Genomic DNA, 17422 nt, shown 5'->3' with positions numbered 1-17422 from the left:
CATCTTGGACAATTTGCTCTGCTTCTGCTTCTTTGTCCTGGTCCATGTCCTTAGAGTATGCTTCTTCCAAAGCACCTACAATATCATTAGAAAACACCTCCCTCTTCTCTTTTGTAGAAGATTCGTCAAAATGGACATGTACAGACACTTCTACTTGCATTGAATATTTATTAAATGCTCGATAAGCTTTACTATGCAATAAATACCCCAAAAATATATCATCATCAACTTTTGAGTCAAATTTACTTAAATCTTTTTTTCCATTATTTAATATAAAGCATTTACAACCAAAAGCATGAAAATGAACAATATTAGGTTTTCGGCATTTTAAAAGTTCATAAGAAGTTTTTGAAAAATTTGGCCTCAAGAGTATATGATTAATCACATAGCAAGCTATATGCACTGCATCAGTCCAAAAATATTTAAGAACCTTGCTTTCATTTAGCATGGTTCTAGCAAGCTCCTCTAAGACTCGATTCTTCCTCTCAAAACTCCATTTTGTTGAGGGGTACGAGGGGTTGAGAATTGATGCATAATACAATATTTACCACAAAATTTATCAAATTGATGGTTTTCAAATTCGCCACCATGATCAGATCGAATATATACTATCTTATGATTAAACTGATTGCGGATTTGTTTGGCAAGGTTTTGAAAGACTTGAAGGCATCGCTCTTGGACTATAGAAATAGTGTCCATGTGAATCTAGAGAAATCGTCAACGATTACTAAAGTATAAAAGCTACCACCAAAACTCATAACTTGTAATGGTCCAAACAAGTCCATATGGAGAAGCTCCACGGGTCTTGTTGTGGATATCATTCTTTTTAGCAAAAGAGTTTTTAATTTGTTTACATTTTTGACAAGTATCACAAGTTTCTTGAGTTTTAAAATCAAGTTTTGGTAGCCCATCGACCAAATTATTTTTATCTAGATGTTTTACATGAATATGAGCGACGCGCCTATGCTAAAGCCAGATGTCATCCTCTTTAGATATAAAACATTTTGAAAATAGAGTAGTGACATCCTCCAGGTTAACTATATAGATATTATTTATACGATATCCGACAAACTTAACTTTATTAGATATATTCTCACGAATAATACAACACTCAGATTCAAAAGATACACGGTTACCTTTATCGCATAGTTGGTTGATACTCAAGAGATTATGTTCCAGGCCTTCAACATACAGCACATTTTCGATCACTACCTGATTTGAGTTGCCAATCGTTCTGGTGCCAATTATCTTCCCTTTGTTGTTGTCTCCATACGTGACAAACCCTTTTTTTGCAAGGATAGATCTAGGAATTTTGATGTATCACCTGTCATATGTCTCGAGCATCCACTATGAAGATCTTAATGTTATCCATGTGCTCATAGACATACCTGCAAAACATAAATCACTTGCCTTTTTCAGGTATCCAGGTTATGTTGGGTCCTTTTCTGTTAGTAACTAGGGAGTCATCTCCCTTTATCATCCATACATACACGCCACTAGGTATACCATATTTTTAATATAACAAGAGTAGGAAGTGTGGCCATGTGTGCCACAATGAAAGCATGTAGGAACCTTTTTAGTAAAAAATTTCTTATTACACCAATTAATAAGTCTCCTATATGGTCTTCTCCTACGTGTAGGGGGAATATATCCTAGTCTGGTATGGTCACCAACATTTCTGGTTTGGCTAAGCATAGTGTCTAACATGTTTTGACTCTTTACGAGTTTTGCGAGTTTTTCATTGAGTCTCAAATTTTCGTTTTTCAAATCTTCGCAAGAATCGCAGATAGGTGATTGACATAAATTATCATTAGAGCAATTGCATGCATTACAAGAATAGATCAGATCTAATGTTTCATTTTCCAATTTTAATTCATCTAATTCTATTTGTAATGAAACTATTTTTTGTTCATTTAGAAGGATTACTCTTTTTTGTCAGAACTAATCCTAGCTAATTTTTTTAGTTCATCATGCAATTCTACATACGCATTATACAAATCCTCATAGGGAGGAGAATATACCTCGTTGTTTACCTCTTTCGAATTTGAGCAATAAGCATAATCTGTTCTAGTCACTAAGCATAGCTTGGCTGTCTCCTCTTCATCTGAGGTGCTCGATGTCGTGTCCTCCTCTGGTAAATCCCATACTATATAGGCTTTCTTTGACTTGAAGTCTCAAGGAGTGCTCTTATCTGAATCAACCTTCTTGAGGTAAGTGGGACATTGAAACCTCATATGTCCTGGCTTACCACATTCATGGCAAGTGAAGCGCTCTTTACTCTTGCCTTTCTTGGTCGACTCTCGCGCTTCTTTCTTATGGAAAAGTTCGAAGCTTCCTTTCTTTAGGAATTTCCCGAATTTGCCTACGAGAAGGCTCAAAGTTTCACCATCCACATCTGAATCAGATTCATCTTCTTTTCTCTCTTCTATAGATTGAGACGTTGTTGTCTTGAGAGATATACTTTTCTTTTTGCGATCTGATTCTTCGTGCATAGTCAGGCGTCCAAGCTCCATTTCGCACTCTTGAAGTTTTCCAAACAATTCCGCCAAAGGCATGGAGTCAAGATCCTTCGATTCCATGATAGTTGTTACTTTTGGTTGTCATCTCTTGTCAAGACAGTGTAAAACTTTGTTAGTAAGCTCTCCTTTGGTAAAAAGTTTATCTAAAGCAACTAAATGGTTAACTATATGAGTGAATTATTTTTGCATGTCATCGATAGATTCACTTCGTAACATACGAAACAACTCATATTCATGTGTCAGGGCATTCAGCCTGACATGCTTGACTTCGCTAGTACCTTCGTGAGTCACTTGTAAAGTGTCCCACATTTCTTTGGCATTTTGGCACTACGAAACCCGAAAGAATTCATCATAGGATAGGGCCGATGTGATGATGTTTTTGGCACACAGGTTGTATTGAACCTTTTTGCATTCATGATCGGTCCATAGACTTTTCGGTTCATCGTCCACTAAATGTTGTGGAACGAAGGGTCCGTTGACTACGGATTCCCAAATATCTGAGTCGATGGCCTCTATAAAGATTTTCATGTGAACTTTCCAGTAGGCATATTCGTTGCCACTGAATACGAGAGGGCGGTTAATGGATGCGCCATCACCGCCAAAGGGGTTGGTGGAACCCATTTAGTTTCCCTTAAGGATCATGCGTATACGGTTGAGCTAGCACGACGTAATAGCTCTGATACCACTTGTTAGGTATCAGTGACATAATACACCTACAAAAGGGGGGTTTGAATAGGTGTCACGGTTCCCACTTACCACTATTCACACCAAAACCCTATTCTGGAAAATCATCCAGTTAATCGAATAAAGACTGCCTTAATCGATTAAGTCGCACAAAATTAACAGTTGTTGAATGACTCGATTACACAGTCACTCACAGATTATACAGAAATGATATAACATATATATTTAAACATAAATGATTTTTATATGACAAAGTTTCTATATTCAAAATATCAGGTACAATAGACAATTAAAAACTACTTAAAACAGTAAAGAGATAAGGGTAAGAAACACTATGCAACAAGGTTTTTATACTCGTTTGTTTTGCGGTCCACTACAAAACTACATCTAGTCATCCCTTCCGATTTGGGAGATTTTCTTCACTAAAATTGAAGCCAATGTATCTTACATACACACTTCTAATTACAAGACCTTGAACGCTACCTTCTTAAATTTCCAGAACCTCTACCTTGGTTTGACCTTACCAATCGCCTAGGAAAACCTTTCCTACGATCCAGCCCCAGCCAAGAGTATGTTCTAAACTCAAGACCTCCAAGTCTTGGTGAAGACTCTCTGTATCTCGTTGGTGGTATGACACCAAGAGACGACTTTCCTTGTTACAAAAATCACAACAAAAATAGAGTAAAGTGAAGCACAAAATAGCTCAAATATTACAATTAAGAACAAGCTATAAACCCTATACAAATCTCACAAATTATTATGAATATGTATAATATAAGAATCATGAAGAACATGTAATTTCTACCGTAAGAAATCTCTAAAATAATTGAAAGAATCATGCAAGAAAGATAGAATGATGAACACATTTAATCACATGCAATGAATGACATTTTAATCCCTAAGCATGATACTATCTCTCACTATTCTCACATGCAATTCTCTCTGCCTATATGACATATAATGAACATGAAAATTTGCAATTTAGCAATTCTAAAAATGAATAAATGAATGTATAAAGCATGGTGTAAAAACACAGTTTATATAGAAAAATTGTTTTATGCCCTGTTAATCGATTAACGGGCTGTTTAGAATAACTGAATTCTGTTTTTCAATTATCTGTTGAAACTGGTTAAAACTGTTTTTATGTTAATCGATTAAAGCCTTACTTAATCGATTAACTGACATATTTTCAATTAAGATATTAAATGGTAAACTACCTATATGTTATGTTTATCAACTATACATGTTTTACCATTATGTTGTGCCTAAAATGCACAAAGAACATGTATGATTAATGCATGAACATATAATAAGCTAGATGATATGTCTCATGTAAATGATATGATAGTTTTTCGAACTTGTGAAATTTGCATCTAGGTTTACCTAACCTAGACTCAATAACTAAGACACATATCTAATACTCTAGTTTAGACATGAAACTCTTGAATATTTGGCATGTTGATTTATTGAGTTATTTTTATGTTTTCACTAATTGTTTTGTCTTCATCAAAACATAAGCAAACTAATACTATCTTGACACTTTGCACTTTCTGATTCATAACTCCAAACCTTTATCATCTATAAGTCTATAACCGTATATTTAAATGAGGCAAATCTTCCATACTTCAACTATGTGGATTCCAACTTTATAAATTCTAGAAATATTGGCAAGGCATGAGAAACCAATGAAAGAAGCTATTTTCTAGAAGAAATTATTCCTTGATCCGATGGTTAAAATCAATACTCACCGTTAATGATATAATGATAAAAATTAAAATTAAATGAATTTACTTCAAATTAATAATGAATATGTACATCATTATTCCTTGATCATTTCTCCTTTTGTCACCTTGTTATCTTTTTCTACATCCTGTCTACGCATTTCTTAGTATTTATACATTTCTATTGTTTAATAACTTTAACCTCTTTTTCTGTTTTTTATTACAAATTCTTAGGGTCGAGAATTCAAAGTTGCAACACAGTCAAAGTTACATATCTTGGCTGTTCAGCAAGCCAATAGGTTGCTTGTGCAATTGACCAGTTATATCTCAAGAAACCACTTTAGCCACTTCTAACTTAATAATGCTAAAAATGTACCTGGAGATTTTTAAATGATTTCTTAATTGTAATACCTGCCCTTCAAAATGTTTTGATGAGTAGATAGAGCAAGTTAAGTATATCAAGGAGATAGGAATGTAATTAACCCACTTTTTTTGTGTTACCCATAATATCTCATCACCATATAAATAAATATTTATACCTTTTAGAGTGTGTGACTATCCGTTCAACAAGTGTTGCTTATAAGACTTTGGTATTTTATTAATCAAGAATGGTAATGTTATTCCTCCATTGATAAAGAACTTCTATTTTTGGGAAATATCATAGTCATCCAATAAGTTGAATCACTAATATTTTAGTGATTTTGATCATCTTCTAGTGGGTCATACACTAACTCTTTGTTGATAATTAAACTACTTTGTATATATTATTATGAATTTTATTAGGAAACTAGAATGAATCAAGGATTTCCTTATTTATTTATTAATTGTTAAATATTAATATCCACAACAGAAATTTTAGAAATTACATTTTTTATTTGTTAAATTATTAATATTCATTAGAATAATTATACGTTTTTAGTATTTTCCTTATTATTAATTATATTTTTGTAATTGTTAAAATATTGTTGATTAATTCTTCATATATCGATTTGGAGACCTTAACCAAAGCAATTCCAAGACCAGTCTCTATTCCATGATGTGACATTATCACTTTTATTATAGCATTAATCCATGTAACCTATAAAATAAGGCTTTGTAGCTGCTAACCCTCATTTTACCAATAGAACCACTCTGGGTGGTTAAAACTTAAAACTATGTTTTGCATTACTTGCTAAAGTGATTAATTTAAGAAATAAGATAATACATGAAATGCTTAATAATGAGAAACATAATTGAAAACACTGGTTTTCGGTGTAGCCATCCAAAGACAAAAGACAGAAAAAGAAAGGCACGGAACATTGCTTTTGCGTATCAGCAAGTAGCATTTCTGAATCTTGTGAGGTATAAACTTTTGCCACTACCTTGCTTCTTTCATTCCCTTTTGAGTTTGGCCATTCAAATGGGATTAATCAAAACACATGCTTGTTACTTTAAATAATGTGGGCCTCAAAACCCTTTGTCTTTGACTGCACCAGAATTTCATTAACAATTTGCCTTACTTTTAACTCGGATAATATCAGGATAATAGTGTTTTTTTTTCGGTCTAACTATTTGATCTTAAAATGATATCAAATCAATCCTTCAATATTAAAAAAAGGGGCACAAATGGACGTGGATCCTCTAATACATGAGCACTTTACAGTAAGGGTCATTTTATCATTAGATTAATTGGTAAATCTTATACAATATTGCTCAATTTGCATAGTGAAGAAGCAAAGACTGATTAGACACAAATTGATTTTATGATAAATCATTTGGGTGTAAGATTGAGGAGCACATATGTTATATGAAAAATGTGTCACTCAATATGATACACGTTTGTTATTATTGGTTGGAAATTTTTTATTTAATTTAAAAGTATAATAATTAATTATTATTTTAATTATTGGTATATGAAAAGACATACTTTTTTAGGAGATGTGGTCCTCAATTATGGTATTAAGTATAATAGAGTATCTAAGTGTTTCTAAGTAAGTTCATAATCTTAATATTCAATAACTACATAGAGAGGAATCCATCTAAGTTTAACTAAGTATGATAATTAACATTAGCAAAAATTAAATAAAAAAATATGGGCAATCTGTAACATCATGCTAAGTTGTGATGACAGAAGCAGGTAATATATGTAGGCAGCAAAACCATTTATGTGTATCCCCCACTGCACGTGGATTAGATATGTCTTGTTTCATTCATGTTCTGAACACCACATGTGCTTTTAGCACATAGTAGATGGCACAATTAGGAGTCAATATTCATAAATGCTGAGCTGTTCTAGATCAAAAGTGGCAGTTAATGAAGTTGCTCTACAGCCATAGAATCAAAAAGTTGTTCATTTTTTAGAGATTGATTGGTCTTGATTTCTTAGTTCAAATCCCACAAAAAAACATTGCTAAGGGTAATGAAAAGCATTGGAACTTGGCAGAAAATCAGGAATGTTTAAGGGGTCAAAGCTAGGCTTCAGAGTTCAGAATGTGGAGTTCATTTTGCCCAATCCCGGGCTTCCAAATATGCACACGCTCTTTGTTCGATAAGTCCTGTGAGCTCATGCTGAAAATGAGTTTATCTATGTGTTTCTAAATATTTATATATAATTACCATATTATCTATTTTTTTTTATTATTTTTTTTAAATCTTAACATTTATTAAATAAGAATAGTAAATAATGTAATAATAATATATAAAGCTTATATATATATATATATTTATTGTTTTTATTAATAATATTATCCATGTTCACATTTTAATAGTATGGATGAAAAACTATGCGCTATAAGTTAAAAATTAATAGATTCATTTATTGAATCAAAAGTAATTGATAATAGTTATATGCTCACATAACTTGTGAAGTATAATATAAACTAGTTTCTAATAGAAATGAATTCATCTATCAAATATATAAAAATGTGGTCAAATGCTCCAGTCTAATAGGGTAAGATTATATGTACTTTTTTTAATAATAACTTTTCAACTAATCCATGTATTTTGTCTAATATCAACAAATAACTTTTTTCTTTCAAACTTGTTGATAAGTTACATGCGACTACTTGATTACCAAATACACCCGTATAGATGGTTTGAATGTCAGATTCTCGGAGCTTATACCAATTTTCATGCTGTCTATGGTAGAGGAAAGAAATTATCAAAAAGGCTGAAATATAAAGTGAAGAACTAGATTAATAACTTCAAAATCATTATTTTTTTAGTGTAAGAATTTATATGTATCTACCATTCATTTCTGTTGCTCATCTAATCACATATAACACTCCTCCATATCTAATCTAACTCAGATTTATATTTAATAATTTGTTGCGAACCAGATAAGATATGATGGTGTTGGGAAACGAGACCACCACCACATGTAAGATTCCTCACCTTGAACCTTTAACACCACACACATATCAATAAAAGATTCTTCAGCCAGAAATAAAAATTAAAAAAATACAAGATTAACAACGACTATATGCCTGAAATTTTATACCAATTTACAGAGAAATATTGTGCAAAGGCAAAGAAAACAAGTTATATATTTCTATGCATAAGTTTAATTTTATGCCCAAAATAAAAAAAGAGGAAAGGCTAAAAAAGATAAAAGTAAAAATTAAACATACTAGGTTTATGACTATGTTGATGTTCATATTCATATCCCCTGTATGCAAAATAACATAAAACCTTTCCCAAAAATAAAAAAAGTTAGATCTTCATATTCTAATAACTTTTTCCTTCAACCCTTGCTTTTTTCTTCTTCATCTTCATGTTTTCTATCTACACAGGAACAAACGAAGGAACCATCGGAGCCGGTTCATAACAGAACGGCGCCGCCGGGTGCTGCCACTTCTTGAACGTCACCGCCACCTTCTCCGTCTCAGCTGGCTTCGGCTCTTGTGCCTTCGTCTCCACCGGAAGCGGTGGTGGCGACGACGCCAGCGGAGAAAGCAAGGGGATAGCTACGTTCCATTCAACCTCGCGGTTTATCTGCAACGATGATGGTGCACGCTTCTGCAACCGACTTGGCTGGTGCTGCTTCTTGGGATCTGCCATGGCGGCGATGAAATGTTTTCCGGTGAAGAGAATGAGTGTTTTGAAGTTTTTGATTGATTGAGAGAAAAGTGAGAGAAAAATGAGAGTTAAATAGAAGAAGAGTTTTGTTGTTATTGTTAATGTTTATAATGGTGATGATGATTATATATATAATATAAGAAAGGGGTGTGGTGTGTGAGATGCACACGTTCGGAATCTGAAAGGGTCAATTGGTCAAAGTGAGGTTCGGCTTAGGAGCTTTGGTATAGCTGGCACACAGCATGGCTTGGCTGGTCTCACAAACCATACTTTCTTTTTTTTGGATTTTAAATGTATTCAATTACTATTTAAATTGTAAATTTTATTGTATCATAATAGTTCAAATATAAAGACATTGACATTGCTAATTTTAAGTTATGTGTTGCACCGTGAAGAATCTAATTAAGAGAGATGAAATATGTAGTTTTCTTAATGAATTTTGGTGTATATTATTTGATCCTAAAAATTAAAAATGTAACTTAATGCTCCAATATCACAAATGAGTTAAAATAGTGTCTCTTGAGGACAAAAATATCTAAACATTATTCATAGAAATGTTTCAAAAGAACAAATTTAATACATGATTGTTTGATTTTTAGAGATTGAATCAATATACATAAAAAATTTCGAAGACTAGATTATATTAAACCTCTATTCAAAGAAGCAAATAAAGAATCATATAAGTTTGTTTATCAAATGTTGACTGAAACCATCAATATACGAACTATAGGCCTTGTCATGTATACACAATTGTACGTATCCTTTTCGCTGAATATATAATTTCTTTAAACAATATAACTTCTCACACATGGAATTTTATATATTTTACAAGAAGTCATGAAATACTATTTCTTCTTCTTATTTACTCGTTAAAATATATTTGTTTGTAAAATTGATTCATATATAAAGATAATGTTAATTTATATATAAATGTCAATGTTAATTTTTTTCTTCTCGAGTGTTAGTATTATTTAATTTTAATTTTTATACGTATCAATATTACTACATCAATCATTTTTAATTTTCAAATTTACTTATAATCTTCTTTTCAATTAATTTTATATTTTGTTGCTGATTTCCTTCTTATATCAATCTAATATGTATTATTACATTGATAGTATTGTGAGTGTATTGCAAGATTTCATTATTAGTTAACTAATAATTTAACAATACATTTACAAATTGACCAATTTTACCAACTAATAAAATTTAAGAGTAATTAAGAAGAAAAAATAGTTTATAATAATTACTTGTAAAAGACATAAAATTTATGAGTTTCCACACAAAAATAATCTAATTTTGTTAATTTTTAAGGATGAAAATAATGTTTCCATTTTTTTTGAAGAATTAATTGCATTTGTTTGCATTTAATTTTGATGAAGATCCTGAATTTCAACTTAACTGCCTCATCCCTTCTAGTGAGTTCTAGTGACTTCTTATTAAGAGTGTTCTTTATCAGATACCTAAAGACTAATTTTTTAAACACTTAATTATTTTAACTTTTTCATACCCATGATAGAAATTGAATATAAGGAAAAGTTCATAAAACCCCTTAAATATTATGTGTTTTGATAGTAAATACTGCAAGCTATTTTTATTTTAATTACTTCTTAAAATTTAACTATGAGTGAAATTGGTCCCTACTATAATAAAATTTTAAATTGATAACAATATGTCTACCAGCAATTCCTATGAACTTATAGCAAGAGATATTCAAGCACACAGTACCTTAATACTAACCTCATCTACCTTTTTCTGGAATCATTACCTCTTCAGTATGACCAATTTCTACCATTTCCATACTGCCATCATTGCCTTGATTTGGTGCAAATCTTCTCTTAACTACTGTGCATAGAGGGAGCTCTGCCGAAAACTCTAAGCCATCAAACAACATAGAGTTCAAAATAGTTTACACCATGTATTAATTTCAATTTTATTGTTAATAATTTGAAATTTTACGTATGTAAGGACTAATTTCACCAATAATTAAAATTTAAGGATTAATTAAGAAAAAAAAATAGTTTGTAACATTTACTTACAAAACACATAAAATTTAAAGGGTTTTGTCAACTTTTGAGTTGAATATATGATATAATTAGGGGTGGCAATGTGGGCTGGCCCGGCCCGGCCCAACCTGCCATTGGCCCGCCAAAATAAGGGCTGTCACGGCCCGGCCCGTATTGTTAAAAGGGCTCAAAATGCCAGCCCGGCCCATATTTTGCAGGGCTGGCAGGCTGACGGGCTGGCCCGTTTTCCCTTAAAAATGTACATAATTAAAACTTTTAGACAAAAAATAATCAACAAACTTGATAGATGTCTTTTAAAACAAAAAATCATAAACATAAGTCTATAATATTACAATAACAACATAACATCTTAGCTTAAAACTTGTAAATTCTAAAGAAGAAACCAGTTGCCACGCCCCTCGCACAGCACAGTGTCACACACTTTAGTTTTTTTATTTTTTAACAATGGCCCGTCGGGCCAGCCCGGCCCGTCTTGGTCCGTCTAAAAAACGGGCTGAAAATGGGTTTTTGGGCTAAAATCCTCAGTCCGGCCCGCTAAAAATAGCCATCCGAACGGGCTGGTCCGACGAGCCAAGCCCATATTGCCACCCCTAGATATAATACTTGAAAAACCTATCTACCACAAACTGTGATGTTGGGTCTTGTTTGCTGGTGTATTACACTTCATCCTTTATTGTTTATCTACCAATAAAACTTATCTCTACTTCATGTAAAGATTTTGAGTTTATATCTTTGTGTTGGTTAATGACAGCAAGTGAATTGCAATATTTTCTAAATGGCTACAACGTCCACGTATTATTCTTGACTCAGCGTTTATTCTAAGGCCGTTAAACTGGACTTATATGCATAACTCTACACAGTGTAATGCTTTGACTCTACCTTTAATTATAGTATATATTCGTTAAAAGTGCTATTAATATATATCAACGTTATAGTCATTTCAATTAAATTCCAATATTGAATAAGTTTAATATCCCTATGAAGTTGGGCTAAGCTCCTCCTTAATAATGAAAAGTTTAGTACCGGGAAAATGAGGAAAAATATGATTTTTTATTTTATTTCATTTCTATTGAAAATAACTTAAAATCATATTAAAAATTATTTTTTGTTATGTGTCACAAACTCATCCAAAATTAGAGAGGATCTAAATTTGTTGTTATGAGCTTATTACAATCTGCAAGTAATTTAGACTAAGGGTATTGTGGAATGAGATTATTATGGACCGATCCTGACTAATTATTTTGGTTTCTCATTAAGTTAAACCCAAACCTGAATGATCATTGCCTTACAATTTTCGACATAAAACTGGGTCAACTCAATATATTGATTAATGTACAAAATTGAAGATTAAGTCTATTGATTATTACTCTTCTATTTAACGTCTTAAAAAGTAATGTTCGATGCTATTCATTAAGAAGGTAATGATTTATTGATGGCAAGGTTTTGAATTTGTAGGCTTATGAAGTGTGTACAATGATTCTAATGAAGCCTCAGTGTACTTTGCTTCAGCAATGAACAAGTAAACGTAACTTTTTCTGTGGGGTGATCCTATAAGTCATACCCTAGGCATTGTGACTATGGTCCTTTTATATATACTACCCCTTTGCTTAAGGAAGAAGAAGAGCATCAAGGGCTCTTCACAGTAACGACACCTCTTCTCCAGTGTGAGGTAAACTTGTTGTTATGCTCTATATTACGTCTTTGAAAAACCAGAAAATTTAATATATAATGACCTTTTAACTATAACAAAATAACATATTTGTCATAAAAACACAACAAAATTGAAATATTTTTCTTTCTATTAAAGGAGAAAATCCTTATGTGCTACTTCGTTTAAGTAGTCACTAACATGTAACATCTTCCTTTCTGAGCCCATGACGCCCAGCACTTATATAAAACTCGGCATTGTGTTTTATATTCAATAAAACTGGGCATTGTGTTTTATATTCAACTAGTAAGATATCCGTGTATTCACATGGATGGTAATGTGTATTACATGAATTTATTTATAGAAATACATCATAATTTGTTAGTGAAAAGGATATTGAAGATTACCTCATAAAAACGGTTGTATGTATTTTATTGTTGATGGAGAATCTTCATTAATGAAATGATAATGAATCTGTTATATTAAAAATAAAATTTAAGAAGAAAAGTTTGGGAACGTAATGTAAAATAAGTTGTAGAATATCTTTTATTGATTTTGGAAAACTTCTTTATAAACCACATTTGTTGGTGTTCAGTGGTTTACCATCCTTGTCATGTATCAATATCTTTAATCTCTCTTTGCTTTGAACTCTTGAATTGGTGTTATTATAAGTTGAAATTGGTTTACCATCCTTGTCATGTACTAATAAATTGGTGTTATTATAAGTTGAAATTGAAATGGATTTAGAGATAGTTCAATAGAAAAATTTATAAAGTTAGGCAATCTATTCTATAATACGTACCATAGCTTCCATGTCTATGCAATTCCATTTTTTGTAATAGACTGTCATTTTCGTTACTTGCGGCTGACTATTTGTTCAAACAAATATTTATCAAGTATATATATAATATAGACATGAAAATATATGATTACACAAAATATGGTGAGTTAAGTAACATTCATCACCTTTTAAAGACAAATTAATATTAGGCTTAATTCATTTGGGAAACATCATGATTTTTTTTCCAAAATAAATCGTTTAATAATATATAATCTTTATAGAAATATATTATTATAGATAGAAAATATGTCTGATCTTAACGCTAAGTTTTAATAAATTTATTTCCAAAATAAATTGTTTAGTAATATATAATCTTTATAGAAATATATTATTATAGATATAAAATATGTGTGATCTCAATACTAAGTTTTGATAAATTTAAAAAAATTGAAGGTAAAATTCTATTTTAGTAATATAATGATGTTAGTAATAAATCCATAGTGAGACATGATGCTCCGGTTACAAAGGATATATCACATGGACATGGTTTAATATCATGTTACCTAAGATCCTATGGCTTATTAAAGATAAGTTTTAAGACCTAACAACTTATGTTTTAGCAAAGATAAATTGGTTTATCTAAAATATATGTAAAGTGTGTATAACAAAGTGTTCATGTAAGTAATAATGTTAGTCAAATATGTTTTGTTGAAGGTATAAAATCACGGACGGAATTTCTTAAGAGGTGATTAGTCAATGATGTGTTGCTAGTAACTACGTACATGTGAAAAGAGGTTTTTTATCTTGTTTAATTATGTGAGGTAACATATATGGTACTTATAATTAACAACTTGGGTGTTATAAAATTCTGGTAGGAGTGCATAGTAACATAATAAGGTAGTTCATAGCAAGTTTGTGGGCGGTAAGGTTGGATGTCACAAAATATACATCATACTCTGATGCATCATAAGGTACTTCTCAAAAAGGTTATACATCCTACTATGATGCATCAAAAGGTTGTAGTTCTCAAAAAGCTAGTCCTCAAAAAGGTTGTACATAATTTTTCATATTTGAATTTAGTCATTCAGTCTTGATATGCTTTGTCACCTTGGAGGATGACAATTGAGTGGATTTATAGAGGGGGCTTTGTAGTAGGTCCAAGTCTAAGTCATCGGACATCCTCTTGGCTGGAGTTACAACTTGAAGGTTGTCTGGATCATGATCAGCAGTGACAGATACAGACTACCCATGCAAGTGGAAAAAATGTAAATGTATCACACTTATTAGTGGAATTACCTTTGCACCTCAAACATTGTACAAAATAATTGATTGCACTCATAGATTCATATTAAATGATTTCATTGACATCACATTTTCCTTTGACATTTTCCTTTTACTTCCTCAGACGTTGTACCCTGGTTAATAACATGTAAAAAATCCATTAATGTCAATCCAAAAATATGTACACTAAATTTATTTATAAATAAACTAATGCATTAATTGAATGAATGTACCTCTAATATTCCAAATTGATCAACTATAGTCTTGATCAGAATTGGATTTTCAGATAGTCTTATCACAGAGGATTGATTGTAGGATGACTGCACTTTTACTCTGAGAGCCATTGTCCTTGCGAGGAGCGTGTCAAGAATGAGTAGGAATGCCTTTGGATCATCTTCCCCTTCCTAAAAATTAAAGAACCATTAATAAAGTATATAGGTATTTGGCCAGTTTTTTAATTTTTCTTGACATGGATATATATAAATGCATATATGTAAAAATACATACAGCAAGCATCTGGTTTCGGAGCTCGGATGCAGGAATTCCAATGATGTCAGCACATTGGCGATCCCCGAAGACAAATCTTCCGCTGCCATTTAGGTGAATAACCTTAATATCCAGTTTGTACCTAAAAAATAAATCAAACCATAAGAGACTGACATGTTGACAAAATCACAATTTAAGTATTAAACCTATATACCTATATACTGAAACAGTTTTACCTTGGGTAGACCTCTGATTATAAGTTTCGCACTTGCAGGTGAAAGGACCATCCTTAACCTCAAACTTCTTAGTGCATTTCATACATCCATCATAATACCATCCTTGTTTCCCAACAATAAACATCGTAGTTGTCCCAATAGTAACACAAGTAATTTCCTACACAATTTAAAAATATGATGAGGACATTACTCATAAGAAAATGGGTAATATAACATAAATTTACCTCAGCTTTATACAAAAATCGATCATCATCAGATAAGTTAGAATATTGTGACAATTGGCTATTACATTGGCTCAATGTGTCAGATGACAAACTGATAGTTGAAAAACTACAAAAATAAAAACCTTTAATGAGTAGCAATTTTACTTGGAATCAATGTCAAACATATTTTTTTAAAAGAAACAAAATTATCTTTTTTAAAAAACAATGTACCTATCCTTGTACTTGTAAATATCTGGAATTTCCTCATCAATCAATACTTTTGACCACACCAGGAATTGCTTAGACTGGGTGGGTACTTACCTAACAATATAAACAATAAAAATTACAAATTTATAATGCAACAATAAGAATAAGTATTGCTTAAAATATAACAATTACCTTGTCCTTCCTTAACTCTAGCATGAGTTAAGAGAATAATCATTGGTTCACCAAGTCTTTGGTTGTTGTAGTAGTTAAAAACTTCATGACATGGGCTTCCTAGAGAGTACATGTGATAATATCGTCACTGATTAAAATTCAAGATGCAAAAATTGTGTCAAATAAATAAAGTAATTGCATATAGAGATTGAGCATAAAACAAAATCGTAGTTCACTTACTTAAAATCTTTAAGATTGAAAATAATCTTCTTCAAGTTTGCTTGTGTCTATGTGAAAATCAGCTTATTAGTTTTGTGATTTGATTTTTCATTGCGTTTTTGGATTAATTTCTATTTAATCTTTAATAGGATGTGACAATCAAAATATTAAAGCAATTTGATTTGATTGTGATAATTAATTTGTTTGATTTATATTTTGATTAAATTATTTATATTTCGCTAATTTTAACCAATGTTTATTATTGATATAAATTTGCCGTAAATAATATATTTTCGGAATATTAATATTTAATTCAATTTGTTGTTTGAATTTATGAATCAGTTACAAAAATGAAATATAAATTTGCAGTATTATATTTAATGAATTTATGGAATATTAATTGAGTAATATCTACTCATTAATGTTTTACATTTGGATTAATTAATGTATAATTTATTCTGATTTATTCTGATCGCATAACATGCATGATTAATTGAACATAATACACAATTATTTAACATTGGAAACTTAATGCACAATTATAATTATATTGATAAATAAATAATTATATTTTTAATGTCTAAATAAATATAAAAACTCAAATTTTATGGATCAATTACAAAAATGACATTATACACATTAATCAACTAAGTTAAACGATCAAATATAATAAGATGATGATAAAACAAATTAACTCTATAATGTATGTGATTTATTTAAAAATAAAAGGAATTTGATTACCTATGCAATATTAAAATATAATGTTACTATCAATGTTATTAAAACCGGTTCGGACCGGCTGGTTCAACCGGAGAACCGGTCAACCGGTCCCATAACCGGTACGAAATAAGTGTTGTGCCGACTAAGCATCAAAACTGGTGTAAACCAGTGAAAAACCGGTGAACCGTGTCAAAACCAGTGAACCGGCCGAAATTTGATTGAACCGGCCGGTTGATACATGTAATTTTAAAGAACCCCACATAGGCACATACCACATAGAATTAGAAGATGATGATGATGCACAACTAATAACTATTTCATTTTTTATTTTTTTCATACATGTAATGTTTTTTATTGCATTATCAGTTTTGGTTCTAATAACTAGTTTATTTTATTGTTAACTTGTATGAAAATTGATGTATGAAAAAATGATATTGTTGTAGATCAATTAAATTTAGAAGAT

The 17422-nt window shown here is 31.2% G+C and overlaps 2 protein-coding genes across 2 annotated transcripts; both read right to left on the bottom strand.

The window, feature by feature from the left end:
* Positions 8371–9092, bottom strand: LOC109359113 (uncharacterized protein At4g14450, chloroplastic-like). Its single transcript, XM_019603642.1, has one exon. The coding sequence runs from the start codon at positions 8960–8962 to the stop codon at positions 8687–8689; it is 276 nt and encodes a 91-aa protein (XP_019459187.1). The 5' UTR covers positions 8963–9092; the 3' UTR covers positions 8371–8686.
* Positions 14517–15563, bottom strand: LOC109359788. Its single transcript, XM_019604484.1, has 4 exons — positions 15418–15563; positions 15225–15345; positions 14951–15121; positions 14517–14678 (listed from the first exon to the last, which is right to left on the bottom strand). Exons 1-4 carry the CDS (start codon positions 15561–15563, stop codon positions 14517–14519), a joined length of 600 nt encoding a protein of 199 aa, XP_019460029.1.

This window comes from Lupinus angustifolius, chromosome LG11 (genome assembly GCF_001865875.1).
Source record: "Lupinus angustifolius cultivar Tanjil chromosome LG11, LupAngTanjil_v1.0, whole genome shotgun sequence".
Taxonomy (NCBI): Eukaryota; Viridiplantae; Streptophyta; class Magnoliopsida; order Fabales; family Fabaceae; genus Lupinus; species Lupinus angustifolius.
Note: the sequence above shows the minus strand (reverse complement) of the source record. Positions and strands in the feature narration are given on the sequence as shown.

Excerpts from the sequence above, each read along its gene's own strand:
- LOC109359113 (XM_019603642.1), bottom strand. The coding sequence starts at position 8,962 with ATGGCAGATCCCAAGAAGCAGCACCAGCCAAGTCGGTTGCAGAAGCGT.
- LOC109359788 (XM_019604484.1), bottom strand. The coding sequence starts at position 15,563 with ATGTTTATTGTTGGGAAACAAGGATGGTATTATGATGGATGTATGAAA. Across the intron at positions 15,346-15,417 it reads AAAACTGTTTCAGTATATAG|GTACAAACTGGATATTAAGG; the intron begins GTATATAGGTTT and ends TTTATTTTTTAG. Across the intron at positions 15,122-15,224 it reads TCCGAAACCAGATGCTTGCT|GAAGGGGAAGATGATCCAAA; the intron begins GTATGTATTTTT and ends TTTAATTTTTAG.